At 38.7% G+C, this 26,861-nt stretch overlaps 1 protein-coding gene across 4 annotated transcripts in view; it reads left to right on the top strand.

The window, feature by feature from the left end:
- Window positions 1–24,315, top strand: part of SHQ1 (SHQ1, H/ACA ribonucleoprotein assembly factor) — a 47,372-nt gene extending 23,057 nt beyond the window's left edge. For all 4 annotated transcript variants that reach the window (XM_051627552.1, XM_051627553.1, XM_051627551.1 and 1 more), the window contains exons 11-12: window positions 3,313–3,433; window positions 23,109–24,315. In XM_051627552.1, coding sequence (XP_051483512.1) covers window positions 3,313–3,433; window positions 23,109–23,763 — 776 coding nt within the window. In that variant the 3' untranslated portion in view covers window positions 23,764–24,315. The remainder of the gene's footprint in view (window positions 1–3,312; window positions 3,434–23,108) is intronic.
- The last annotated feature ends 2,546 nt before the right edge of the window (window positions 24,316–26,861 follow it).

The raw sequence follows: 26,861 nt of genomic DNA, 5'->3' as shown, positions 1-26,861 counted from the left end.
ACTGTATAAGTTATTACAAGGATGTTCTCCTTTAAAAGTCCATAAGAGTTCTTTCTTGTTTTTAAGAATGCTGTTACCTCTTTAATGAGATAGTAAATTTCAGTTTATCTTGTAGGTGCATGCTGCTCTTGAAAATGTGGAAAAACATACAGAAATCTGCAGGAAAAATAACACTGTAAAATAGAATGATGGGGCTATTAATTTCCTTTGCTTCCAAATAGGCAGTATGAAAGCTGGTATAATTGCATGATAGTGTAATTATATCAAGGTTATTATATAAAAAAGCAGATATAGAGCTTGGGTCAAATTGTACCCTTTTTTGAAGTAATCTGTGGAAAGAACTGGATTTCTGAAACTGTAGAAGTAAAGTTTTGGCTGTCATCTACCAGCTGTCATAGCAATGAACTCCAGAAGAATCCAGTGATCTCCGACTTTTACGATTTTTGCCTTTTCTGCTCAGCTTCTTGGCTGTTTTTTTCTCTGAAACTGCAACTCATCCTCTCCCCAACAGCAGTCTAATGTTTTTTTTTATATCAGGAAAAGAAAACCACCCTTGTCTCAGAAAAACAATGGCTTAGTACTTAGATTTGATATCCCATCTTGCAGTATATCCCAATTACAGGTTAGTTGTTACCCTTCTTTGCCTCTAACACAGGCCTCACACCAAAAAATAGAGGGTATTAGAGTATGTTTTAAGTCATATACTTTAAATTTCTTAATCTTAAATTCAGATATCTTAGAAGATCAAGTATATTTGATTCTGTTACAGAAGTTGGAATCTTTTAATTTGTACTTCTAAATATAACTAGGTTTTTTTAACAATGAGGAAATAGTATCTGTGCATAAAACCCAGTGTATTTATTGATCAATATAATGCAGAGCTGTGACTTTACACAGAAGCTGTGCAAAAACTGACTTAAAAATATAGCCTTCACATTTTCCCAATATTATCATCAAAGTTTCTTGTGCCTGCTCTTAAACATTTATTGCTGTTTTTCTCAGCAGATTTTTCTCCTTCACCCTTTACTTAAAAGTGCTTGCTTCATTAAGCTGTGTGAAGAAAATGAAATTGGTTATCTTTGGCATGACTTCATTGTCTATGCCATGGGTTTTTAAGTCCAGTGTACAGATAATTAAAAAAAATTACAGTCCTGGGGCTACAAAGAAGCATAAATTTTAAAAGTAGTACATCTTAGGTTTGCTTTGTTTCAGTGAGTTGTACTGATGTAACTACCAGAAAAGCCTTTTGGCTTCACCAGTTCTCTGGCCCCATTTGCTTTTTGGTTTCATGAACACTTGCAGAGGCACACCATAAAGAGCTGATGAGGAGAGGGAGGCAAAGGAGTGCAACAAAGAGTCCTTCAGCCAGTGTAAGTAATAATACTACTGAATATATAACCACAGCCTGGAAGTTCAGACTAGATGTCTGCTGAGGCAGATATCCAAAGGCATATCCTATGGTGTGGAATTTCATAGAAATAGAAATCTGTGTGTTCTGGAATATCCCACATTAAGGCTTAAATAGTGTTTGCTCTCCAGGTCTTAATTTTTATTTCTCTGGCAGGAAGTTAAATGCAGTTTTGTGTAAGGCCCTCTTGTTTATGAGGTGCATGTGTAAGACACACTTTCTGAAAGCCAGTGTTGGATAGTTTGCCTTCTCTGTGTGTCTTTTGCCTATATGTATTTGGGGTTCCCTTACACTACCAAGTCTGGCAAGATTTGCAGCCTCCCTGATTAGAGGCCCCATTAAACTACTGTAATCCATAACTAATTTATGAAGAAAGACTACTTTTTATTGAGAATTAATGTTACAGTCAGTAATTTACATTGTTACTTGGCAGATGAGTAACAGTAGTAGATGTGGTAAATGGTTCAAGCTGGCAGCTTGACAGCTAGAACCTTAAAAAATTAGCAAAATTTTAATTCCACATATAATTTCTTTTTGAAAGAACACACTTCTTGCTAGTCAAAATAGTAAAGTTTGACAAGCTTGGCTTGACAAGCATTGATGGTGAGACAATCTAAAAGTTAATCAGTTATATTTGGGATTTTATAATTGCTTTCTTTCAAACCAGTGGGTTTTTTCAGTTCTGTTTGCCATGGCTTTGTATTCTCCAGGTTCTTTCTCCTTATTTCCATCTTCCACATCCTTTAACTATCGTTCTCTGTCTATTTTTTCAGCATGGATTTACACGAAAACAAGCAAACAAATTTGGTGCATGAACAGCAGGGGGAGTGCTGATCTTTTTTTTTCCTTTTTTTCTTTTTTTCTTTTTTTTTTTAAATCTGTAAAATGTAATTTCATCCATGTTCAGGTTTCATAGCCTAGGAGGAGCCAGCCTCTTGGGAGAGGGTTATTAGATTCCATTTGCAGTAGTGGCTGTTTTCATTTGAGTGTTGTTTTTTTTTTCCCCCCATTAAACAGTGAAAATAATTCTCTATTTTCATGTTCTAGCACTTAACCCTTTAGCAGCTTTGATCAGAAAACTAAGGGAGGAGATCCAGCTAATTGGAGCTTACATTAATCAATTCCTCATAAACAGTGGTTGCATATGAAGAAAATTAAACTGACTACTGAAATGTTTCTTGTTGTGGAATGAGAAAACATTCAAGCTTTTAATCTTTTTATTGCATTTATCAACTGTATGTCAAATGGCACCTTCATCAGCCTGAAGTGAGTTTTCTGAGGCTCAGCTTGACAACTTATTCTGTAACTAACAGGAGGAGAAGTTCTGCCTGATTTAAGGCAGTGGTTGGATGGTAGGCAACCGTGTTGCTCACACTGGCTTGCACAACTCTGTGACTCCTGTGTGCTTGACCCAGCTGCAGGCTGCATCTTCCCACTGTTATTTTCCAACACAGTTACTTGTGTAGGCATACAGGGAAACAGATTCTCTTTCCTTGGATAAATGATGAAGTAGAATTTTTTGTGAGTTTCATGTTAATTTTCAGCTTGCCTTTTTTTTTTTTTAATATGGTGCACTGTAAGGCTGTGCTGAAGTTTGGGCCAGCACAGCTCAGAAGTGGAAAAACTGGGGGAGGGGCTTCAGCTGCAGGGGATTACATGCATGACTGTGTCTTGGAGCTGTATTCTTGCAGAGTTTCCTCCTGAATTCAGAGGCTCTCCCATCCACATAGATGTGGATGCTGAAGGCATAGTCATATTACTGCCATTCTGAGACTGAATCATCTTGAAGTTACAAGATGGTTGTAGATGGCAAAGTTATTAAAACCTGAAAGGTGAGAAGATTGTAAAGATTATCTATTACGACTTCTAATGAATTACAGAAACAAAACAAAATCTATTTCCAGGAAAAGCTGCAGTTTTGAAGTGTCTGCTGGACATTCACAAGATTTTTATGGAGAATGACCCTTCCTACATCCTTAATGATCTCTTCATTACAGACTATTGCGTCTGGATTCAAAAAACCAAGTAAGTTCTTAAGTAGTTACGGATGTGAGAAATGTTTTTACATACTTCATCTGTGATCAAGTGCCAGTAAAATGATAAGAAATGCTCTCTCCTACAAATGGAAATGTGATCAGTCTTTTTTTTTTAGTAACCTTGGCTGTCCAGCAATTCTTACTACTTAAGCAAAGAGATTCAGTGCAATTTTTCATGTAATGACATCATTGGAGAAGGGAAGGAGGATTTGCATTTTAAATAAAATGTGACTTTTCATTAATAATGGTTTTGGGGAAGAAACAGCTTCTGGGGAATTCATTCTGTTGTGATCTTTCCTAGAACTAAAATGTTTATATAGCACTTGTGTAATATTAGGAAAAAGGTTGGAAATGACTCCTCGTTCAGTATTGGATTTATAACTGCCAGTAGAATTGACAACTTTCAGTTCTGGTCAGATGGACATGCAAATAATTTCATCTCTATGGAACAGTTGATTTATGGACTGTAGCAGTTGTAGCAATTGATGATTAACACCAGAAGAAGCGTCACACATCTCTGCCCTGTGTACTCTTGCCCCTCTAGTTGCCTGCCAGCTCACTCTCCCTGGCAATGTGCTTTGGCTTCCACTTCACTGTGGTTTAAAAGCCAGAGTATTGGTAGGACATCAGTGAGAAATGGATTACATGAACGAGGAAAGCTGCATGTTCAAATCTTCCTAAGCTTTATATTGCTTTTGTCATACTTACTTTTCATACAGCTTTTACTTTTTCTCCCTGCCTTTTTTGTGTTTAGACAGCCTTCTCTGAAGCCCCACAAAATACATGTAGGAGTTTCAAGTAGTATTTCTCTGAAAAGCAAGGCATTACCAACATAAAAAATGCCCTTGTCAGATTAATATAGCAACATATAGACCCAGAAAACAGTAGTTAAAAATAGTTGTTGCATTCCAGTTCACAATTTACCAAGAGACGCTGGGAGAAAGAATAAGTGCACAAGACAGAAGAAGCATTGACGGAAATAGAGGGAACTTGGTAATAATCATAGTGATAATACGAGAGAGAATTGAGCCATCTTGCATGGGCTGTATACTTAGGTGTGACCTTAGAGTGCTCCTTATAAAGTCCTCCAGTTAACAGCTGCTTATTACTTCATGTAGATATTATTGGTTCATATTCTTCTCTGTATGCTCTCAGTGACTATGCTCCTGTAGGTAACAATGCAGAAAAATATTTTAAGGCCACTGCAGGTGTTTCCAAACACTGTGATTCATCAATCCTGATCAGTTAGTGGAACAGCCAGTTCATTTTACACTGTCATTTTTGAGGAGGCCTTTTTTGGCCACACCTTAAGTAGAAGTATGGGGAAATTCATGTTCAGGTTGAAGAAGAGGTGAAGAAGGTAAATGGAAGTTATTTCATGCATCTTTCACAAAGAAATGAGTCATGAGGCAGTAATGTCACTGCTGCCCATATCGAGGAACAGAATGTCTAGCAAGTTATAAAACCTAAGGCTTTCTTTTAAATGCAGCAGAAGAAAATGTATGGTAGATAGAACTGACTGACATATTAACGCACTTGCTCCCAGACGCATACATTGTGTACCAGTTAAGCAGAACTGACAGCTTCTGGGAAGAGGGCAATTAAGCTATCTTATTGTCATAATGACATGGCACAATAGTTGTCTGTCATTAGGAGAACAAGAGAAAGAGGAACTGCAGAAACCATTCCTATTTTTCAGGTCTGAATCAGGAAAGCATTTAAGCATGGGTCTGAGTCATTCCTGTTCAGTTCAGCAGTGAAGCCTGTGCTTGAAGTTAAGCATGTGTGAAGAAAACAGGGACCTGTTTTTTCCATTATGTTGAAGGGAACAACAAAGTTTACTTGTTGTTCAGAAATTATCTTAGCAGATTAGGAATGAGTGATGACTTGTCTGATAATGACAGGAGTTCCCAGCTCCCCCTGGTACATAAGGCATCTGGAGAGGGGGGTGGTACATCTTCCATTCCAGGGGAAGAAGGTAAATTGTCTTTGTGGTGAGAGAACTTTGGGAGGGGAAGGTATTTACAGGTATTTTTGTGTTGTTTTTTCGGTGAGGTTGTTTATGAGACTCATCAGTCTGGATGTTTTCTCTGTTTTGTTTCTTAGCTATTCTTTGCTCCATGCAAGCTTCGTTAACTTTCTTGGTTTCTATTTTCTCCTCTTGTCATAGCTGTAGTCCCAGGGCTCTCTCAAAATACGTGGAGGGTTTTTATTTGCTTGTCTACTTTCCCTGGTACGTAACCAAGTCCCTGTGGAGGTTGGTACCCTCTTGGTTTAAACAGTTAAAACAGACTATAGGGTCTTTTTAGCGGACAATCTGGGCCCTTCAAAAACAGCTGGCACCAAGCTTTTTAGCTCACCTGTACTTGCAGAGAAAAGTCTGGGCACTGTAGGTTTAGAAAAAATGTTGGGCACAGGTGAGAATGTAATCGGTGGATCTAGTGGTAGTAAGCATATAGTCCTGATCCAGGTTAAGCCTCGAGGAGGGGAACACCCCTGGTACGTACCAGTTTTTAAATATTCCATGTGGAAACAAAGCAGTGATAGCCAACAGTGTGTCAATAGCTGATTACAAATTTGCTTTGAGACCATAGCTTGGCTGTGGCTAAATTAGATGAATAAGTGAATGTGTCATTGGGCTGGCAAAAGATGATTTATTTTGAGCACAATCTATGTGGAATTGGAAATGATTAAGCTGCTGAATAAAACACATGAAGGGGGCTAATAGTCAATTGTGTATGATGAGTACAAGCTAGTTTTTCAGTTCCAAAGTTTCATTTGAGTACCTGTGACTATTTGTAAAGTAGATTCCTAGAAGTCTTGGTCACTGCAAGATACTAGCAGTGTAGCTAAAACTTCATCTTCCTGTTTGCAATTTTAAATCTTGTTTTACCTGCTTTCTAGGTTTCTAGTGTCTCTCTTTGAGCTGCTTATGAAATTACAGTTAAAAATTTCATGCATTTTATCAAGTGGGACTTAAACCCTTTTAACTGTTCACTGGGTTTTGAAGAAAGGAAAGGAAGCATGTTGCTCAGCAAAACTAGTCAGAAAAGAGGGGAAAAGTAAAGGTTAACCTGGGTAACAAAAGCTAGACAAAGACCTATGGAGGCAGCTTGTAGTAAATCTCGGCAGGTGGTGTCAACATTTCTGTTGAAAAGCCAGATGCAGCCAGATGGAAAATTGCATCTTTAACCCCTGAGGTCATAATGACATGTCATCACTTCATTTGATCCCCCTGCTAAGTGAGCTTTTCATCCACCCTGCTGTCACTTCTGTTATTAGTTTCATTTCCATAAACAAATTAAATTTAATTTGTCTAGTTTGCATGCTTTTTTTTTCTTTAGGTCAGAGCTTTTACAAACCACTATGATACTTATGTCAGCTCTGCCAAGGTGAACTTCTAACTGAATTTGTTTTCTAAGTCTGAGCTTTTCTCCATTTTTCACACCTAACTCTGAGCAGAAGGAGATGAGGGAGAGGAGAAGGAGCTGTGGGGAAACCACTGGTTGTCTGATGGCTGTAATATGGGCTGGTAAGACCAGAGGAATCTAGGAGTAGGTTTTTTGCAACAGAACTTTTTCTCTTCTGCTGGAGGAGAGTGATGTGTCTGTGACCTCATAGGAGCTGTGTCCTTTATAGGTGTCAGAGTAGTTTACCCACTGACTCTTACTGTACTGAGGTTCCTTTATGTTGCCTGATGTCTTTCTCCAGTGCTTTGTATTCCCCTTTGTGCTAGTCTCTATTCACATGGTGCTTTGTTGTCCACTGTTGTACATATCTAACTTCTGGTAGCTTGGCAGCATGATGCCTGCTGGCCATGACATGAGTGGCTGGGTGGAAAGCTGAGAGACTTCTTAGGAGTTTGTGTCCAGCAGGCATTTAGTGCAGAGTAATGTGTTTGATCCCATGTATTGTCTGTTGTATTTTTCACTATAACTTTTTCTATTTTTTAACTTACCATCTCATATGTATTCAGGATCTGTTCTATTGCAAAATATAAAATCATTATTTGTGTTGTAGTTGTTTCAACTCCTGCAGTAAAGGAGATCTGTATGTGGAGAGATGAGCTGTGTGTCCTGTGGAACTCTGTCTGCACCTTGATTTTTTGTATGAGTATATAGGCTGCTTTGATGTATGCATGCTCTGTACTCAAAACTTCACCTGTATGTGTGCTCTAAGACAAATGTAATTTTGCTGATTTTGGTGACTGTAGGTGTAACATGCCAGTTCAAGTATGGAATACTTCCTTTTGAGTAAAAAACAGGCTTCCTGGTGGCATTTATCAGTAGTCTCTGTAAAAGCTGCTTCCTTTATTGCAACTAGCTAAATGAAAGCTAACTCAGATACTCCTGAGCATGTTATATTTGCTTCTCTTGATTTGCAGTGAGACATACCCTGAAGGCAGGCTGGCTTCTTAGGTCTGTTTTCCTTTTCATGTCTTTGTTATAATCGAAACCTAGTACTTGGTACAACATAATTATCTAGTCTGAAGCCAGCAGGGAGTTGCTGCTTTATGTGTAGGGTGTGAACTTCTCTAAATAAATGTAGGATTAATTACATTCACAGCATGTCATGGAGGTGATGTGATTGACTGTGATTGTTCAGCCCCCTTTTCATTTCCCCAGGTTTTCTGAATTACTGTTTTAATCAATATAGTGCAAAGTGGGCCTGCAGTGTTAAGACCTGATGTTGCAAAGACATTAAGGAGCCCAAATGTTTCAGGGGGAAAAAATAAAATCCATTATATTTAGGATTTTTACTGCCTGTGACATGTCAGATTGTAAAGTGCACAAGGAAGTAAGGAAATCAACCTTTAGCATCACAGTTTCAGTCCATTGCATGGCTTAAAGTTTGGTAGAGGGAAAACTTTTTTTTTTTATTATTCTGAGCTCTTTCTTGGCTTTAACTGACTCTAAAAATGTATTTTGCAAGTTACCATGTCTTTATATTTGCAAAAAAAGAGTGGGTTTGAAGGCATAAGACTGATTCTTGACAAAAATGTTAGTAGGCTGAGTGGTGCTTATGGTTTAATGGCTGTTGTGCCCATTTAAACACACTGCACCACACTGAATCTTCAAAAGTTTCATGTAAGTATTTGCATAGCTGTTTAGGTCTGTTATTAATTTGCATTAAGTTCTCTCATCGAGCATTTTATTTATTTCCTTTGTATTTTATTACACAGACTAGCCCCCCTATATCCTATTCTATGCTGCTTGTAGGGCAAAAAGCATTTGTGTGCAGATTATCTAAGACAGCATTCCTGAAAGATGTATCTTAAGCTTTTGCTACATTTGGGAAAACACTTTAGCCTACATAGTTTTTAAGCTTGTGTAGTCAAATATTATGATTTTTAGATGCATGTAAATAGAATTTTAACATCTATGATATGTTAAAATAATTTGTGAAACTCATCATTGATTTGGAAAGCTTTGAAAAGTGTTTCAAAGTATGCAGAAACTATTTTGGTTGCCTTTTTTTGCAACTGTTTCTTCTTGTTTTTGTTTTCTTTAGTGACTTGGGGTTTTTAAAACTCAAAATACTGGAGTAAAAACAGGCTTTGAAAAATCTTTTTGTCTTTACTTTTTTACTGTGTTCTGGGTTGATACTAATGAGGTTTTATGAGGCGTGATTAGAGTAACTCCTGTTGTCTTGGTAGCTCTACTGTGAAAATAGTAAGTTCAGACAGGAGGATTCAAGGAATAAAACTATCCTGAAAGGTTTTCAAATGGTGTATTACTAACATGTTAGTTTATTAAATTTTTGAACTTTAATGGGGGAAAATGTATTGACAGGAAAAATTAATGGATGTTAGAGGAATATGCTGATTTTCAGCTGTTAACCTCTTCTGTGATTCAGAAGAACAACAACATAAGTAGTAATGTGTTCTGGATGAAAACCCTGCTTCTTGGCTCTGTAGGTTTAAACTGATTTGTACAGCATGTTTAAAGCACTTTATATAGGTAAGACTTTAGGAAGAATACACCCCAGTGTATTGTATTTTATGTGCATTGTAGTTTCGTGGTCAACTGTCTGCTTGGGCTGTAGTTTAGGTTTTACTTCACCTTCATTGCTGCCCATGTTAACCTTAGCTTAGTGAAAGCTGCAGTAATTTCAGGTTTGATTAAAAACTCCAGTATTCAAAGTAGGTGGTGCAGAGAAAAAAAAAATTGCATTCATGTTGCTGCTCTGAAAGCAGCCTTGCCATTAGCATATGCTTTTAACTTGTGTTCTGATGTAGCCAGTTATGGTATTTATCAGAGTGTAACAACCCTATCACTGCCATCACAAAATCCCTTATTTTGATCTATCTTGTAATTAGAGGATTGTATTTTTCACTGTCCTTCTTTAGTAGTATTGTCATGGTGGAAACACTATAGCCATTTAATTCCCTTGCCCACAAGTCCCTGCAAAGCAACTTGTTGGTCTTTGCAGATTTTTAATTTGAAGTCTATTCTTTCCTTTGCTGTTCTGGTGTAAGTGCCATATAGGTCCAAGATATGGACCAAAAAAATCTCAATTCCTGTGATTACACGTTTTCCTTAAAACATCAAGAAAGCTGTGTTTTATCTGGCTGCGTGGGCTTCACCTTTGCTGTCCTGTATATACCACATAGTTACTGCTATAGTAGCTCATCCCCAATTACTGCAATTCTTTCTTTGCAGACTTTACAAGCTGGCATTACTACTGCTGGCAGCTAGTTCAGCATGCAGCACTACATTTGCTTACTGTTTTGAGTAGTCATGCTGCATTAGATTTGCTTTTCATTCACTTCTTTGGTGGCCTGTAATAGTGTATTAACTTCTAGATGTCCCAGCTGGTTTTCAAGCTTGTAGCAACAATGGGAGTGGCACCTTCAAATGGTCTCTTTGCAAGCTCTGTGAGGTTCATTTTATGCATATTTCAGTTTATGTACCACCTCATATGTCAGTGTTCTAGGAAAACTTAAGATAATTCATTGTTAAGAGAGTGTCAGAGTATTGTCCAGTATCTTTAACAATCTGTAAGAAAATACAGCATAGCTCTTCTAAAAAGTTACTGATTTAAAGGTAGAATATAAATTGCACTGGTTAACAACATGCATTTTAATACAATCAAGTATAAGATGGTACATTCACAGTAGAAGATTGTAGATCACAGTTATGGATTGGAAAATATCGGAGTTGAGGACAGCAGCTCCAGAATAATAGGTTGGGTCATACTTGAGAACAGTTTGAACCTGAGCACCTATTTATCCCTGAGGAGATGAGAGGGTGAGTGCAATGTTCAGCTGAAGAAGCAGGGTAGTATCATTTAGAAGGAAGTGGCATGACCTTAGAATGCATCACTTGTGGGACTGTGCTAAAACAGGCTAATCCTAGTTTGTATTCAAAAAAGATGTTGAAAAACAGAACTAGGGGAAAAAAGGCTCTGTGAATGTGCATGTCTGAATGACCTGTGCTATGGTGAGAGACTGAATAAACTCAGTAGTTTGTGGTTAAGAAAGTTAAAGGTTGGTTAGAACTTGTCTGTAAGTATCAGATTTCTGGTTTTAGCCATTGTGTAGACAAAATCCATCTAGTTGAACAGGGAACAGGAAAAATTTGGACAGAGATAAGTTTTAATATTTTACTAGTGAAGAGTAATTATGAGTTGGCTCAGTTTCCCCTGGTTGTTGGGTAATTCTGTAGTGTCTTATCTGTTTCCATAAAGATAGCATAGCTCAAAAAAATACCTCGTGTGTCTGGTGCAGAAAGTATTTGAGATTCTGTGCAATTTATTATGATACTAAACCAGCTTTTTCTATTCTTACAAGAGGAAGTGCTATAATTTTCCTTACAACTCAGAGTATGTTGACTGTTGGTGCCTGAATTTGGTAGAAAACCCAGATTTATTTTCATCCTAAGTCATCTGCTCTTAATCCTTAGATCACAGTTCTTTGATTTAAAAATAGTAACTAATTTGCAAGCACATGATACATGTCTCCTGTTTCACTGTTTTGATGCATATTTTTAATACAGTTTTTTGTTTACTGCCATCTTGAGCTGCCATGCCTCTCATTACATGTTTCATCTTATTTAAGGCCTGGGCTGTCACTTCAGTGTCTGTAAAGCAGTAGGTGCACATACAGCACTTTGTAAATAACAATACCCAAGTAATGTAGTGTACTGACTTAAGAGGCTTAAAGCAAAACACTGTTTGCCCTGAAGGCTAAAAAATATGATAGGCAAGTGGATATGGTACCAGAATTTCCCCTTTATATATGTTTTAGCAAGCCCTGTAAAACATGGATTTTTAACAAGGGATTTAATCTCTCCTCCCAGCTGCTAGCTGCAGTTTCCTTTGATGTTATTCCTCTTCTTTCTTCTGTTGTTGTTTTTCTGTTTATTCCATCACTTTTCTGTAGCTCAGATTCCTTCAGGCTGTGTCTGAATGCACCTTGCTGTGGGTAGGAAAGGCAAAGAAGAAAGCCATTTTTTTTGCCCCCTCAGGCTACTACTTTGATTTTCCAAAGTTGTTGGGAGGCAGTTCCTGGCTGCCTACAGAAGGGTCAGCAATCTGTGTCACCTCTTCTCAGTCAGCACATCTCAGCTGACTCTTCTGTTTTGACTGGGGGAAGGATGAGCTTGTGTAGTTGTTGCCTTTCTAAGCCTGTGGAGTGTGCAGCTGTGATCAAAGCGGGAAGCTGATCTGCAGGCTGATAACATCTTCCTGTTTGGTTTCCAACCTTGTCAGTAGCTACTTTGGTCTCTTCCACGTGCCCTTGCCCCTTGCAGTCATGGCCCTGTAACTCTCAAGACAGAACAGAGGTAGAATGGGAGAGAAAAAATGTTGAATGAGATGATAGTTTAGTCTGTGGTCTAACCCCCAGTCCCCACTCTTCCCTGAGAACTCCTTGCAAGAGCTGGGCCGTGTGTGCCAGCTGTGAGATGCTGCACACATGGGCTGCAAGTTGCCCTGTCGTGGTCAGGAAGCCAGATCTGCAGCCAATCCAGTGGGGTGTGGTGGTATTATTAGTATTAATAAGAGGCATGATCATGTTCTAGAGCATCTTGATACTGGGTGCCCTTCAAACAGGGTATGGGGTTGAGAAGATGGGAGCCGGCTGCTCATTTTAGACCCTTAAAAAATCTGTTTCCCTGCCAGGACTCTGCATGATGCTCAGATTTGGTGTCTTATGTTTAGATTGTGTGAGATGAGAATGGAGTGTGAGTGGGAAGGCTACAGGTGGTGTTTTCTCTTCAAGTGTTAAGGGTGTCAGTCAGAAGCAGTGTCAGAGTTAAAACTGATTGACCTTACAAGGACTTTTCTTGTTTTGAAGGATAAATTCCACCGTAAAGGGGTGGGGTCATGTGAGAATAACTGTGCCTGTAAGCCTGTCCATGGTCACTGTTGTTATTTTGGTAATACATGTATTTTTTGTAATAGCATTATCCTGACACTGTAATCCACATCTTCTGCACTGCTTTGTGTCAGTACCTTTGATTCCCATATTGTAATACAAATTGTATAATTTGCAGGGTTAGGGGTGGTCTCTCCCTAGACCACCAGAGGTGATGGGGAAGACCAACTTCTTGGTAATGGCAGTTGAGAAATCTGAGGGGTATGGGTTTAATGTAGAACAATTCTCAGTGTTCCATTTCTGTAATGCAGCCAGTACTTACTATCACATAAATTGTTTTCCTTTTTCCGCATCTGTTTTGTGGTGAGTTATCCATTCATCTTTCATAATTTGTATTTATCATATATAACTTTGGAAGCTGTACAAATGTTAGATGTTTGGACTGGCTGCAACTTACTGAAGGTATTTTGGCAACACGGAGCTGCTTCTAAGCTCAGTTAAAGTATTCTTATAACTTATAAAGACTGTTTCTTTTTATAACCCAATATTAATTCTGTTTTATTAATATTTTCATAATATCATCCACATCAGTAAGCTGTACTGAAAAGCTTTGCATTTCTAAGTATTTTTTAAAATGAAGTTTAGCTTATGCAGTACTTGGATTCATTGTGAAAGAAGCACTGTGGAATTTCAGAGGGAAAGTAACTTGAAATAATCAGACTTCTTAACATAAAATGAGTCACTTACATGGAAACAATGGTGCTATGCTTTATATTTGATTTATGGTTAACAAACTGTAATACTTTAAGCTATGTAGATAGCAGTTCATGTTTACAAGACTGCAAGTTGGACTGCAGTGTTAGTATTGCACTCTCTGTTTCAGAATTCATGTATGCACTTTGAGAGCCAGAATTTCAAGATGAAAGCATTTTCTGTTCTACTTAAATTCATGGGATTCTTCCACATCAGCCATTGTTTTATGGTGCAGGAGAGATTTCTGTCAGCGGAAGACAAGTGGTGGGTTTCTCTTGTCAGAAGTAGTCTCCTTCTGCTGGACTTCTGCTCTTCAGTTTGGAGTTGTGGCATCTTGCTCACAGGGAGATGTAACCCAGTGCTCCCAGTTAACTTTTTGAACCCAGTACTCCTTTTTTTATAGTGTGGTTTTCCTATACTTAGGGTTAAGATTCAGTGTGCAGTGAATGCTTTGCCAGTCTCTGCTTTGTCTGACATTTATGAGGGAGGAAAAAAATAAATTCTGTAAGCTTCCTATGCAGCCAAGACCCGTTGCCTAATCTCTTCATCACATCCTTTGACACCTTCACCAGGCAAGAGGTGCACGTGCAGGAGCTGGTCTTAGCACTGACCAGCAGGTTGGAAGGTGCATGCTGTGGCCTCCTACCACAGGATAGCTGACTTCTGCTGGCCTTTTTTTCATGAGGGTCATTCCTTACACCTCTGCTTATTTTAATGAAATATGCAGGAATGTAAAGATCTCTTTAAAAATCTAGTTTTAAATTTAATTGAAGGTACTGGTATTTCCAAGAGTTGTAAAAAAAAGATGTAATGAACAGTAAGTATAAACATGGGCAGTATAGGTGTGTAAATGTAAGTTATTTAGGTGCAAAATCAGAATCCATCCTCTTGAGAAAGGGAAAAAAATAATTCTTATCTGCAATTGCATAAAATATCTTGACTAGACAGAGCACATTCTATTTTAGCAGCTGGCTTGTCATAAGGAAGTGCAGAAATTAAGCAGTCTTTAGTGCTGTGTTGGGGAGATGGTTTGTTTCTTTCCTATGAAGATAGTAGTTAATCTAGTACTAAATCATGTGAACAAATGTTGTTTTATTTCTTTTGTGTTTATACTCATCTGTCTTTCTCTTGCCGCAGATAATGTAGAAGATTAGTTAAAGTTTAGGTCAGTTTCTACCTGAGTCCTGTTTTTCCTTCACTAACACGTTAAATTCAGCTTTGTTTTTATCTTCTCTACTCATTGATCAGAGCTAATGAGGTTTTAATGGAGTTATCTATTGGTTCTGCCTCTTACTATGAAACTGTATAATAAACTAAGCACATGAAACTGTTGAATAGTGGGTGCTGTTTTTTATCTCTCCAGCTGTTAATTGTACTACCTGTTCTGGGAGTCTTTCAGATCTCATAAGCCAGATAGGGTTATGATGAGCTAACCAGCTAATAAAGGCTGGAACGTGATTTAGTAAATGTTGCATATTAATCTTTCTGTTTAACTGCTACAATAAGGAGTTTTGTGGATAGAGGTGCCATTTTTGAGAAGAGATGTAAAGTAGACTTTTATGTTCATTAAGATCCTACCGTATTTTCTGTGCATGGCACAAGTATAAAATAGTATCTGTGCTGTTCTGAATGAGGGCCTTTTGTTTCCATGAAAGTTGCCCTGTGGTTCAGATGCTGTGTGTATTTTCTTGTCCACTTCATGCCTTAAACTTCATGCTAGTATTGTTATGCTTTATCCGTGTTTCACTGTAGAGAATAGTTGTGTTCCCAGAGCTGGATGACAGAAAATCTGTGCCTAGTTTCCCCAGACTTGTGGAGAGTTGGGGTAAAGGCATGTATAAGGTACTTTGCAATAAAAAGTGTCAAGTTAGGTTCACTGTCATAGTCTGCAGTAACCACAGTGTGTACAGACAGGCAAAGGGGTTGTCATGATCTGCTAACATTAACCAGGACTACGGGCTTTCTGCTATCAATTTATTTCAGAATTTAATTTGGATATTTCTGTTCACTGATTCTGAGCTTGCTTTTTCAACACTATTTCACTATGGTCAGAGGTCATTGACTGCTGTGTAACTTGAAGCTCTCATTAGGAGTAACCTTGAAAGTGGAATAAAAAATGGTGACATATGGTATCTTGTATAAAACACATGCTAAAAGATATAATTGAGTCTTAGTCTCCTACCTTCAGGCAGATTCTGAGGCTCAGGTTCTTTTGTGACCTATGTCTTTTAAAGACTAGTTTTGGCAAGTGGGTGGTGTCTTTAGTGTGGTGAGTTTCCTAGTATTCCAGCTAAAGGTCCAGTCTGCTTTTGCATTCAGCACCGTCAGGGCTATTATCACATCTCTATGTTACCAGTTGGGATTGATCACACCTAGGCTATTTATGTCTTGAATATTTTATTAAAATTATCTTTAAATTCTGTATAATAAGAATTTAAAATTATATTTTTTTCTTTCTAGCTGTTTGAAATGTGAAGTTTATTTTGTTAGTTGCCTTTCTGAAGGAAGCATGCTACTGTTAATCTAAAGCCCTGAAATTTAAGTTATGTTATGGTAATTGAAGAGTGTGTGTCTCTCCCCCGCTGTATTCTCCACCCCTGGGTGTCAGAATATGCTGTTCAAGTGACTTTAGGTGTTGCCTGACAGGGCGAGCTCAATTAGCATCTTCAAGAGACTTTCCCCAAAAATCACCAGTTTGGTTGCTTGAGCAGCCGTGCAGAACTAGGTAAAAGCTGACATCTGAATTTTAGATTGAAGAACAATTTATTTTCCACTCTAGTATATATAAAAATAGTTGGATGCTTTGTCAGCTGTGTCATTCTTGTATGAGCTTACTTATCTTCTGATATCGTGTTTGGCTGTAACTTGCTGAGTCTTCTGCTTCATGAGAGCTTAAGCAGTAGAGTTACTGCCATAGGGATATTAATTTTCATCAAGCTTATGACAGCGTTCCTGTGGGAAGTTAATGTTGGCATTACCAAGGGACTGAATGTTGAACAGTGACTCTTCATATCCCTTCTGTCTGAACAGATAAGGCTTGGGCTGGAAGGCAGTGATGGATGGAATCCAGCAAGAACCACTCTGGGCAGGGGAAAAATAAGATGATCTGAAGAGTTTGGCCCTTTTGCAGGTTCCCTTTTGTTCATCAGTGACAGTCCATGCAGGAACAGCAGTTACATCCTACTCCAGCCTGACCTCAACCAGTCTTGCAGCAAGGCAGAAAATGTCTTTATCCCTTACAGTTGAGCTGACATTGCAGTGGCTTACAGATACTAAATTTACACATCCTCTATATCTGAACTGTTGAGACTCTACTTTGGGATAATGTCTGGTGATGTCTGAGATAATATCTAGAATTGTCTTAATACTTGCACTGCTTCTGACTAAAGGAATAATTGTGGCAAATTCTAAGCAATGCTGCCAAGGATGTAATTTGAAACACATTTAAAGTGGTTATACTCTTGGCTGGTTGTATTGCTTGTTATCTGTTTTATCTATGAAAGACAGTGTCTATGAAACTTAAGTCTGAGTTTTGCCAGGCCTTATTGGGAAAGGTAGTTTAAATACAGACTGATGCTTTTTCTGTAAACTTGGTAGCCTCTCATACAGTAGATATATAAAATGAAGGCAGTTGAGGACACTTTCTGATCCAGCAGACAAAACCTTTTGCTTAATGCAATGGCTTTACTACTAGAGGGATCCAGAGCTTTTGCTGAGTGGAGATTAATAACTGCCCTTCTTGTATTTGTCAGGCCTGTTGACTGGCACAGCATGCTGCTGGTTTGTATGTGGATGCATCTCAAGGAATTGTAGGCCTACCAGGGGATGGCAGCTTGGCAGTGAGACAGGCCTGTTTTCATATTTGGTGGGACCTAGACACTGCAAAGACACGTCTGCACTTGAAGTATCTACTCTTTGTTTGAGACTTGCTTATCTTGCCTTTAAGGCTTAAAGCTAATTAATGTAAAGTGTTTTGCATTTAAAATAGGGCTTGTCAGCCCTGAAGAGCCAAGTTAGAATGTTACTAGCATGGAGGACTGATTGCCATTGTTACACATTGAACAGGCCCCAACCACATTAGAACAGTGTAATATAACAAGTCTTGAGCTGGTTCCAAGATTAGTTAAGTTCCAGCTTGGTTCCAAGACCAGTTAAGTTACATTCAAACACCAAGCTGGTGACCAAAGCTGTTGTCAATGTTGGTGATACACAGGTTCCCGTGCTTGTTGCTTTTGTGTTGTGCTTGGGCAAGACAAGCTCAATCTGCCTCAACAGCACTTGTGCACTGACTTGGTCATGATTGAGCAGGGGTAGATAATGAGAATCCTGCTGCATTTTGCCACATCTTCCGTGTAGTTGACACTGTGCTTCAGGAAACTGGGTGCTTCTATACATCTGTGAAATGCAATGTCAAATTTATGAGGCAGGAGAAATAGTCCTTCTATTCTTTACAAAAACAAAAACAAGCTAGAGCTTGTGCCTGTACAAGAAAAGTCCTTTTTCATTCCATAGTGAAATGTTGCTAACTCCTGCTTTGAAAGGCTTTGCTGCTATTTTGACTGTTTACTCCTGTGTTTGCAAATTGCAGTGTTAGATTGGTAACTCCCATGTCCTGGTAGAGTAGGCAGTGCCATCCCTCACACAGTGTGAGGAGCAGAATGCTGGTTCTCATATATTCAAGTTCTCTTTGAGTGGTTTGGGGTGGCTTTGGTTTTGTTTTTAACATAACTGAACTGCTAAAGCAACAGAATTGGCTGTAGAGTAAGTACCAGGCAGGTGGAAAGGCCTAGCCCACTAACACTTTTTCTTGAAACATTTTCCTTTTGTAATGTTAGTTCTAATTCATGGACACAGTATACGGACACAAAATTACTTATTTTTATCCTAACATCTGGGAAGGCCTTGAGGATTTTGTTGTAGAACTCTGCCAAGTTCTGCATTTAACTTCTTGAGGCTAGGTTGACTTTTGTCTAATCTTGCAACTTACATTAAATCTTCCTTGGAAACAATCAAATCCCTAATATATGTCTTCTGTGAGAGCTTTTTCTAGTAGCTCTGTGTTCTGGAACAGCTATCTTGATTGTTCAGATCCTAGTGCCCTCCTTGCAACAGAAGGTAGAATTGGAGTTTGTAGGAGCATTAGTCTTTAAGTGGAGAAGTTGTCTCCTTCTTCCTCTTCTTCCCTACTGCTGCTTGTGCCTCAGCACTGCAGTCAGTCTCCATCACCATCACTTCTCACAGGTGGGCTTTGCTGTAAACCTGTAATGATTTCCCTTTCCTGTAGCCTTAATCCTTTTTCTCCCCCTCAATTCTTATTTTGTCTGTCTTCCTTCATTTTCTAAATGTCCTTTGATTCTTTTGTCCCTTTCACCCCTATTTTACTCTTTCGTAATCTGAGACCTGGGGAATAAGATTTTCTTCTAGATCTTGGAGAAACTCCTGCTGCTCAGACAAGGATTCCAGTAATTTTGTCTTTTAAGTTTTAATTCCAGACTATATGCACAAGACCTGAGATGCCTCTGTTATCAGTTCCTCAAAGCCATACATTAAACAAAACATGCATCTGATCAGTTTAACCTGTAATTAAGTATTTGCTGTAAGTAACTGACATTTTGATAACTAATAATTATCCTGTGTAGCACCTTTAAAGAATATTATGCATGTTTATGTAAGAACACTATTACCATAATAATAAGATATCATTACTGCAAATGTGCATACTGAATGAGCATGTCTTCAAGTAATCATGTGATTCCATTAATCCTACTTGAAAATTAAAGTATTTGCTGTCTAATTTCTTAAACACTAATCAAAAGATTTTGGAAATAGCAGGACCTGTTTACTACAAGTCTCCAAAACATATCTCCTTTTTGGTGTCTCATTTTTGTTTCCTAAATTGTTGCTTATCTTTCAGCTAGGGAAATCATTAGATCAGAGACTCAGTCTCCCACTGAAATCGTTTCCATGCTCTGATTTTTTATGCTGTTTGCCTCATTTTTTTTTTTTTGTCCAGGGAGTGCTGCCACCTTTTCTTAAGGCTGATGTGAAATGCACTCCTGAACTCACTTCTTGAAATTAGATAATTGACCCAAACAAGATGGACTGACAGCTAATTGTAATTCTGTTAGTCCCTTGCATAGGGGGAGAAAAAACCCAAACTTGTTCTTTAAGGGCTTATTTGTTTTTCTTCAGAAGATTGGAAAGTTGAGGGTAGAATATTCTGCTTTATGTATAAATTTGTCAAGAGTGTGACAATTTGAGTTTGTTTCTCATATTGAAACGTTGAGCTCTGTGGATGGTTCATACTTGATAACCAGAGTGAAAGTTGGGAGGAAACATTTAGCCTACTAAGAACTGAGTAACTGAAAAGAGACTTTTTTATGCTGTTTGCATCCAGTTTAAATCAAATAGCTGATGCGGCTCAGAGCTAAAAAAAGTAGCAAAATGGTTTTCTACTTTCTTTAATTATTTATTAGAATATTCCTATTGTGGTTGGCCTACCATGATCTTTGGGGCGTTGGTGGTGCAGAGAGGAAGAAGGCTGTGCAGGTCTGCATGAAGTCCCCACTGTTTTGTCTTTCCTGAACCGTGCTTGTTGGCATTTCATGGGCTGTGTCCTTGTGCTTGGTGTTGGCCATCACACTGCTGGGACCACTGGGAGAGAGCTGAAGGAAGGTGGTTTGTAGAGGTTAAGAGGACAGAGGAATTGTTGGCCCCTTGCAGGCATTTACTGATCCAAGCAGAGTATCCATTTGCTCTGTTGTTGTTTGAAGGGAAGAGCAGGGTGTTTAATCAGTGACTTTTTTTTCCTCTAGTCTTTTGTGAAGATAAAAAGCATGTCCTCTCTTGGTAGTTCTGTTAAAACTTTTTGGAAAAAAGGACCACAAGTGAAACGTGGAGCCACAGTTACTTTATGAAATCATTATTATAATTATTTTATAGCATATTTTAATAACTCAAGAAATAAGCCAACGTTTTCAGACTAGGAATCCTTTTTTCAATTTTTTCTTCAATAGGAACAGGTATCTGTAGCTCTCAGGCACCAGCCTCTTGATAATGCATTGATAAAAATGCATTTGTGTATAGAGTGATCAAACACTTGCTCCTTTAGAGGCACCATTCTTTTATCTGTCAGTAGTGTCACATCTAATTTAGTAACATAATGTGTGTTGAGTCAAATTAGTGTATCACTGTGTATTTTCTTCCTCAATGCTTGGCACTAAGTAATCTGGAGCACAGTGGAGTATTTATTAGTGCTACAAAGTACATGGTACCATGCATCATCTTAATATTTGATTCAATTTTGTGACATGTTTCTGTATCTAAAGTGTTAACTACATCATAAGAGAATAATAAAAGAGAAGGAGAGGACTTTAAGGAAGTGATTTCAAGGACTCAGTATCTAGCAGAAAAATCTGCATTAAAAAATTAAAACAGCAGAAATAGGGAGAAGGCAAAAAATACAAATAGGATGGAAAACAAAGTGACAGACATGATAGGAAAGATGTCAGGACTAACAGAACTTTCAAAACTGAACCTCTCCCTGTAACGGCAGTAGAAAAACAAGTAAGTGCAACTGAGGTAGCTGGAGCTGAAGATGTATCACCAGAGGAAATTGTTGTGCCTACAGTTAGTTGCTCATGGCTGTCAATAAAATTAAAAAGGAACTACATATAAAATGAGTAAAACCCAGTGATTTCTCTCAGAATGCACATTGAGCTTTTGGAGCTTGTTGCATTCTTTTGGACAGTCAGGAAAAAGGATTATACCCTCGTGTCATTAGCAACTCAGTATTACTGACCACTCTTAGAGGGGAAGGGGCACATGCACACATGTCTAGAGTTAGAAGGAAGGAAAGAGACTGTTTAAAAAGCAAAGCAAAATGCTTTTTTTTCAAGGGATATAAACTCTTATGACTCAGGGTGTAAACCAGCTTCTCACCAATATGTTCAGGAAACAGATTCCCCTGCAAGCCAGTTGTTCTGTTACCACCTGCCTGCAAGGCCTCATAAGCCTTGCTATGTATCACTTGGCTTCTTTCTCTTTCTTTTTACTTACAGAGCAGGGAGAATGCTTGCTTTGTTCCAAATTAGGCTGGCAATGCCTCAAATCTTCCATAACTTTTCAGGAAAAATTCAAGTTCTTAACAAAAATAAAATATATCACCCAAAAGAGTAAATTAGAATAGTGTTAAGTAAGCAGCTTTTTAAAATTGAATACTGGTGTTTATATTGGAGACTGCTAGGATACTGTTGTTATGTAATTCTCAGCTTTAGATTTTAAAATCCTAGAAATAGAAACTATTCTCTTCTTGCTTCAGTTACTACTCGGAAACACTTATTTCTTAGTTTTTCAGTCTATGGGTTGAACTAAAGAAGTTTAGTATGTTTTATTCCAAGTTCGGCTTTTAAATTTTGCACTGTCTCTGTAAACTGGGTAAGAAACTGTCCTGAGTTTCCCTTCCCCCACTTTTAAATACAATTCCTTTAGGAGAAAAAAAAAAAAAAGAAGCATCTATGTTATACTGAGTAATTATGCCCCCTGGGAAATAGAATATAAAGATCTTTAAAATCATTCAACTGAGAGAACAAGCACTTTAACTTTTGCCTTGCAGGAGTCATGTATTACATTATCAGCTACTTGCTCCAGTGTCAGTGTGTCATGCCTTGCAGGTTAACAGGTTTGGCAGAGGAAATGAAACCCAGTCAGTTACTGCAGGATTTATAGTAGACCTGCTGTTGCAGGAAGTGGTGAAAAGTTGATTGATAGTCTGAGGCAAAACTCTACAACAAGAAACAGGATGTATGTTTGTTATTTTAGACCCGTTTTCCCCTCTGCCCCTGCCCCCCTCCATTTCAAGGCACTCTTTTACTTTTTGTTCTCTCTATTTATAAAACCATGATGCGTTTTCTAGTGAAGCATGTGCTCACTTCAAAACACTTGAGGAAATAGATGTGGCTCTACCAAAGATTTGAAGCTGAGTTAGCTTGTGCTTTATTATGTTTATCTAAATGGTCCTGATGTTTTTGTTGAATTATATTTCAGCAGAGTTACAAGTGAAAAGTAAAGCACAATTACTGACAGTGTTGAGCATCTTCTGCTATCATGGGGGCTTAAAACTAGCTGGGAAAGAAGGAGAATGTATTGCTGTGATGGACCTGATCACCTGTGCTCTATCAGTTCTTCTGCATTTAAGACATATCTTGAATGGTAGTGGAATTTTGCTGTCTGTAAACTTAATCCAGCAACCCACATGCTGCAGAGTTCACTGCTAAAGACATAAAATCCAGAAAGGTTTGTTCTGAAATCTGTTTTCCCTTCTCTGCACTGCTGAAACAGCAAAGAAATGGTGTCTTTTCTGAAAGTGTCACTCAAGACTTTCAGTGGGATACTGTCTAGCTTTTGGGGAGAAGCTACCCAAAATATTAGTAATTGTTAGCAGTTGGAATTTTTTTCCCTGTATTGTCTACTTCTGCAGTCATAATTGAAGAAGAAAGTTGTTTGCAAACTAAGTGAATAGCAGAAATACTTAAGATTTGTGTTCCCGTTATCATATGTAAAGTTAAATAATAGATCTTTTTATTTGTTAAAGGTCAAAGAAATTGGCTGCACTCTCAGAATCCCTGCAGAAAACCATGCTCACCAAGTCTCACTTAGGATTTGAACTAGAAGAGCTGGAAGCAGCAGCATTGCTGGTACAAGAGGAAGAGAGCATGTTAAAAGCTGCTGGCACAGTTTCCAAGCAACAGCTGCCGTCCTCTGAGTCGGAGACAAGTGACTCTGAAGAATCAAGCACTACTTCATCATCTGAGACAGAAGGCTCTGATTCAGATGAGAGAGAGTCCTCAACCAGTGAAGATGGGAAAATAAATTCTTCACAAGGCATGCTTCAAGAGGAGAGGACAGCTCCACTTATTGACTGTAATGGATTAAGGCAGGGCACAAACACTTCGACGTTGGAGGTTAGTGATGAAAAATCAAAGGTTTCTTTGCAATCTTCATCTGTTCCTGGTAAATTGGTAGAAGAATTAGAAAAGCAAATGCACACTGCAATTAGACTTTCAGAACAGCCTGAAGGATTGGCTACTGCAAGCTGCATTTTACAGGAACAGGAGCAAGAAGAACACCGTGTTTCTGGACCTGATAGATTTTCAAAAGATGCTACGGGGAAGGGAAATTTTTTGGAGGTGTCTTCAAAGACAAACCCATTGCTTTTTCTTTGCAGCACAAACGAAGATGAAGACTAAAGGGCCGTGTTAGAACACAGTGTGACCCACTGGCAGCACAGTTCATTGCTATAATAAGGTGTTTCCAAGGCTATCCTGAAGCTGATACTTTTCTGCTTTGTTGTGTTGACAATTTGGAGGACAAGACAGCTTTATATACAATTGATATGACTGTAATAGCCTTGCAGGTTTTTATTTTTCTGCTCTGATTCAGAGTCTCGGATTTGATCAGTTACATGTGGGAACATGTAACTTTAGTCAACTTCTAGAAACCGTTTTCATTAAGCTTATTCAGTAGTAGAATGATACCCTAGTCAAATACAACTGAAATGAGTTGTAGCATCATTTTAGTTATCTTTAGCTGTTGGGATTTCCCTGAGAAATATCCTCATTATGTTTATATAAACTTGTTTGTGACATCTTGCTGCATTTTTTAAATTTTCAAATGCTTTATAGCTAACCACTTGAAAAATAATTGTTATTAATTTAGAAGTCTAAATAGTGCTGACAAATTATTTTTAAATGTATACATTATATTTTTTGTACAAAATAAATAAAATTGATTTAACATAAGTGCATTGCCTTTGTTTCTACAAGATACAAGGATTGTAGCTGATATTTCTGCAGTTCTTATGTAAGTTATTTCAACAGTTTTGTCATGTATTTATTCTTCTGTGCTGTTTTTGAAATGTTTCTACATGTGGATGCTACTGTTGCTCTTTAAAGAACAGAAATCCTAATTATCTTGTATTTCTTTCTGCTTATCCTCTTAATATTGCCACGGTAATATTAAGCAGAATAAAGAAACAACATGGTACAGTGGTCTTGAATGTAGGACTGAAAGCAAACGTGTGCTGTCTAGACCTGACTATTACCTTTGTAGCTTTGCCCAACATGTGCTCCTTTTTGTCTTTATTATGTTAAAATAATCCAATTAGTCAATATATTTTATGCTAATTTCTGTTAACTCTAGATACATTATTGAAATCAAGTGGCTACTGCAAATTCTATGCTGCTCCTCAATCTCTGCCAAAGGATTTAGGAGAGAGGCAGGATGGGATGTGGCCTACCAGGTTTGGTTCAGCAGTCTGCAAGACAGGACCACCTGATTCATGCCTCTGGAGGAGCAAGCCATTACTTTTCAACCTTTTTACTATTAAAAAATTCTAAACTTACAGACTTAACTCTTCACCAATGCTACACCCTGCTGGAAATCAGCAGGCTTGCTTTGTTCCTCTGCTGATTCCTGTGCAGTTAAGAGCTGCAACCCTGAGCTGCCAATATTTTTCATGTCCTTAAATACCTACTGGTCGCTTAATCAATCTGTGTTCTGTTCCCCAGGGGAGGAACCTTTCCCATCTTGCATGTCAGTGAGCACTTACTCTTCTGAGTGCTAGCAATAAAATCTACACTGTAGCTGCAATTATGCAGCTTATGTCAGAAGAAAAATGTGCTTAAGGAAAAAAAGGTAACCCTCTTCCCCTCTCCCCAAATTACAGGTGTGAACTCTGAAACTTCCTTCAGCTCAACATGAACTGGAGAAACCTAAATTAGAACAGCTTAGGAAATACACATTGTGAAAACTGAGAGGTATTTGTAATATCCCATGTCTTCAGCTCTTTTTTTCTAGCCCCCCCCCCCTTTCCATTCTCCTATTTTGTGGCAGACTGAGGAGAATGTTCCTCTTTTTCCAACAGACCTGTTTATTTTCAGGGGCTGGCTGTCTCTTCTGAAGTGAGGACATCTTTAATGTTTATATTCTTTGCATGCGTAAAAGCATGACTTATGCCATTTGTGAGCCTTTTCCAGCATGTCTGTGTGAATCCAGTTTGGCTGTAAATATCCTTATGCAGCATGATGCCAGTTCCAGTGTTGAATGTCTACAGGTACTTTCATTTCCCCCATCACTGTCAGTCATTCATTTAGTGGACCTCTGTAACCTGGTTTGGCCAAAACTGAGGCTTGCTGAACCCATGAGCCACAAACATTTGGGAAAACCAAAAAAAGCCCTGAAGCCCACCACCTTCCTTAGCCCCTCAGCCCCTTAGGTTGCTGTGGGTTCTGAAGAAGTGAGTGAACTCCAATAAGGATTAAGATTTTTGTAGAGGAGCTATTCCTATCCATAGGAATTGTTCTTAGCTGGAAATCAGCTGATGTGTGAGGAACTCAGTCTGCTCTTGGTTTTAAATTCTTCTTTCTAGTGCCCCTCCACACACCACCCACCCAACTCTATTTGTAGGACAGCCAATACTTTGTTTTATGGCATTTGTTGCTCACCATTGTAATCAGTCCAAAGGGAACAGAACTGCAGTGTTGGAAGTAAGTTTGAAGTAAACTGAAAATAAGTTTGAATATGAGCTAAGTTGGGGAGGGGAAGAGCTGTGGGATTTCTCTGGAGGAGGGGAAAGCAGGTTGCCTGAGGTGTGTGGAGTGCCCTGGGGTAGAGTTTAAATGGAGTTGGAAATACTATTTGTTTACTGTCTTGTTATTAATCAGTTGATTTCATATTAGAGACCTGGGCTAAACAGAACATTCTGTCCCTACCTGATGTTGTGGCAGTGGTGCAGAGCTCCCCTGAAGCCACCTGAGGTGGCTGTGGGAAGATGGCTCCAATTCATGTCCTGACTCTGCTGCAGCAGATTGTCCTTGGAACAGCACCCACCTCCCTTCCTACCCAGACCCAGGTGAAGTCAAGGTCTCATTCCCAGACCAGCATCATCTCAGAGATGTTTGCAAGATGTCCTTACAGAAAGCTGATCTCCCTGGGTAAGTGAGTGGCAGCAGCCTGGACTCATGCCCGAGGCCCTGGGGGAGTCTGTTCTCCATCCTGGCTGCTGCTGGGAGTGCTGCTCCTGCCAAGGATAGCGGGAGAGGGATCTGCAGGCCCTGTTTGTGCTCCCAGTGGCATGTGCCAGCCCTGCTGTCTTGAGCTGCCTGAGTGTAACAAAGCCCTGGAAAATCAGAAAGAAAGCAAATCCAGTGCTCTCAAGCCCTGGCTCTGCTGCTTGGCTGGTTTGAGGGGACAGCATGATATGTGTGCATGTGGAAGGAGGGAGTCCCTCACATCCAGGAGTTGGCTCTGCAAGAATGGAGATGCAGTTATGTTAGACAAGGAGACA

Source organism: Apus apus, chromosome 9, assembly GCF_020740795.1.
Source record: "Apus apus isolate bApuApu2 chromosome 9, bApuApu2.pri.cur, whole genome shotgun sequence".
NCBI lineage: Eukaryota > Metazoa > Chordata > Aves > Apodiformes > Apodidae > Apus > Apus apus.
The sequence above is the reverse complement of the archived record's forward strand: the minus strand, read 5'-3'. Positions and strand labels throughout refer to the sequence as shown.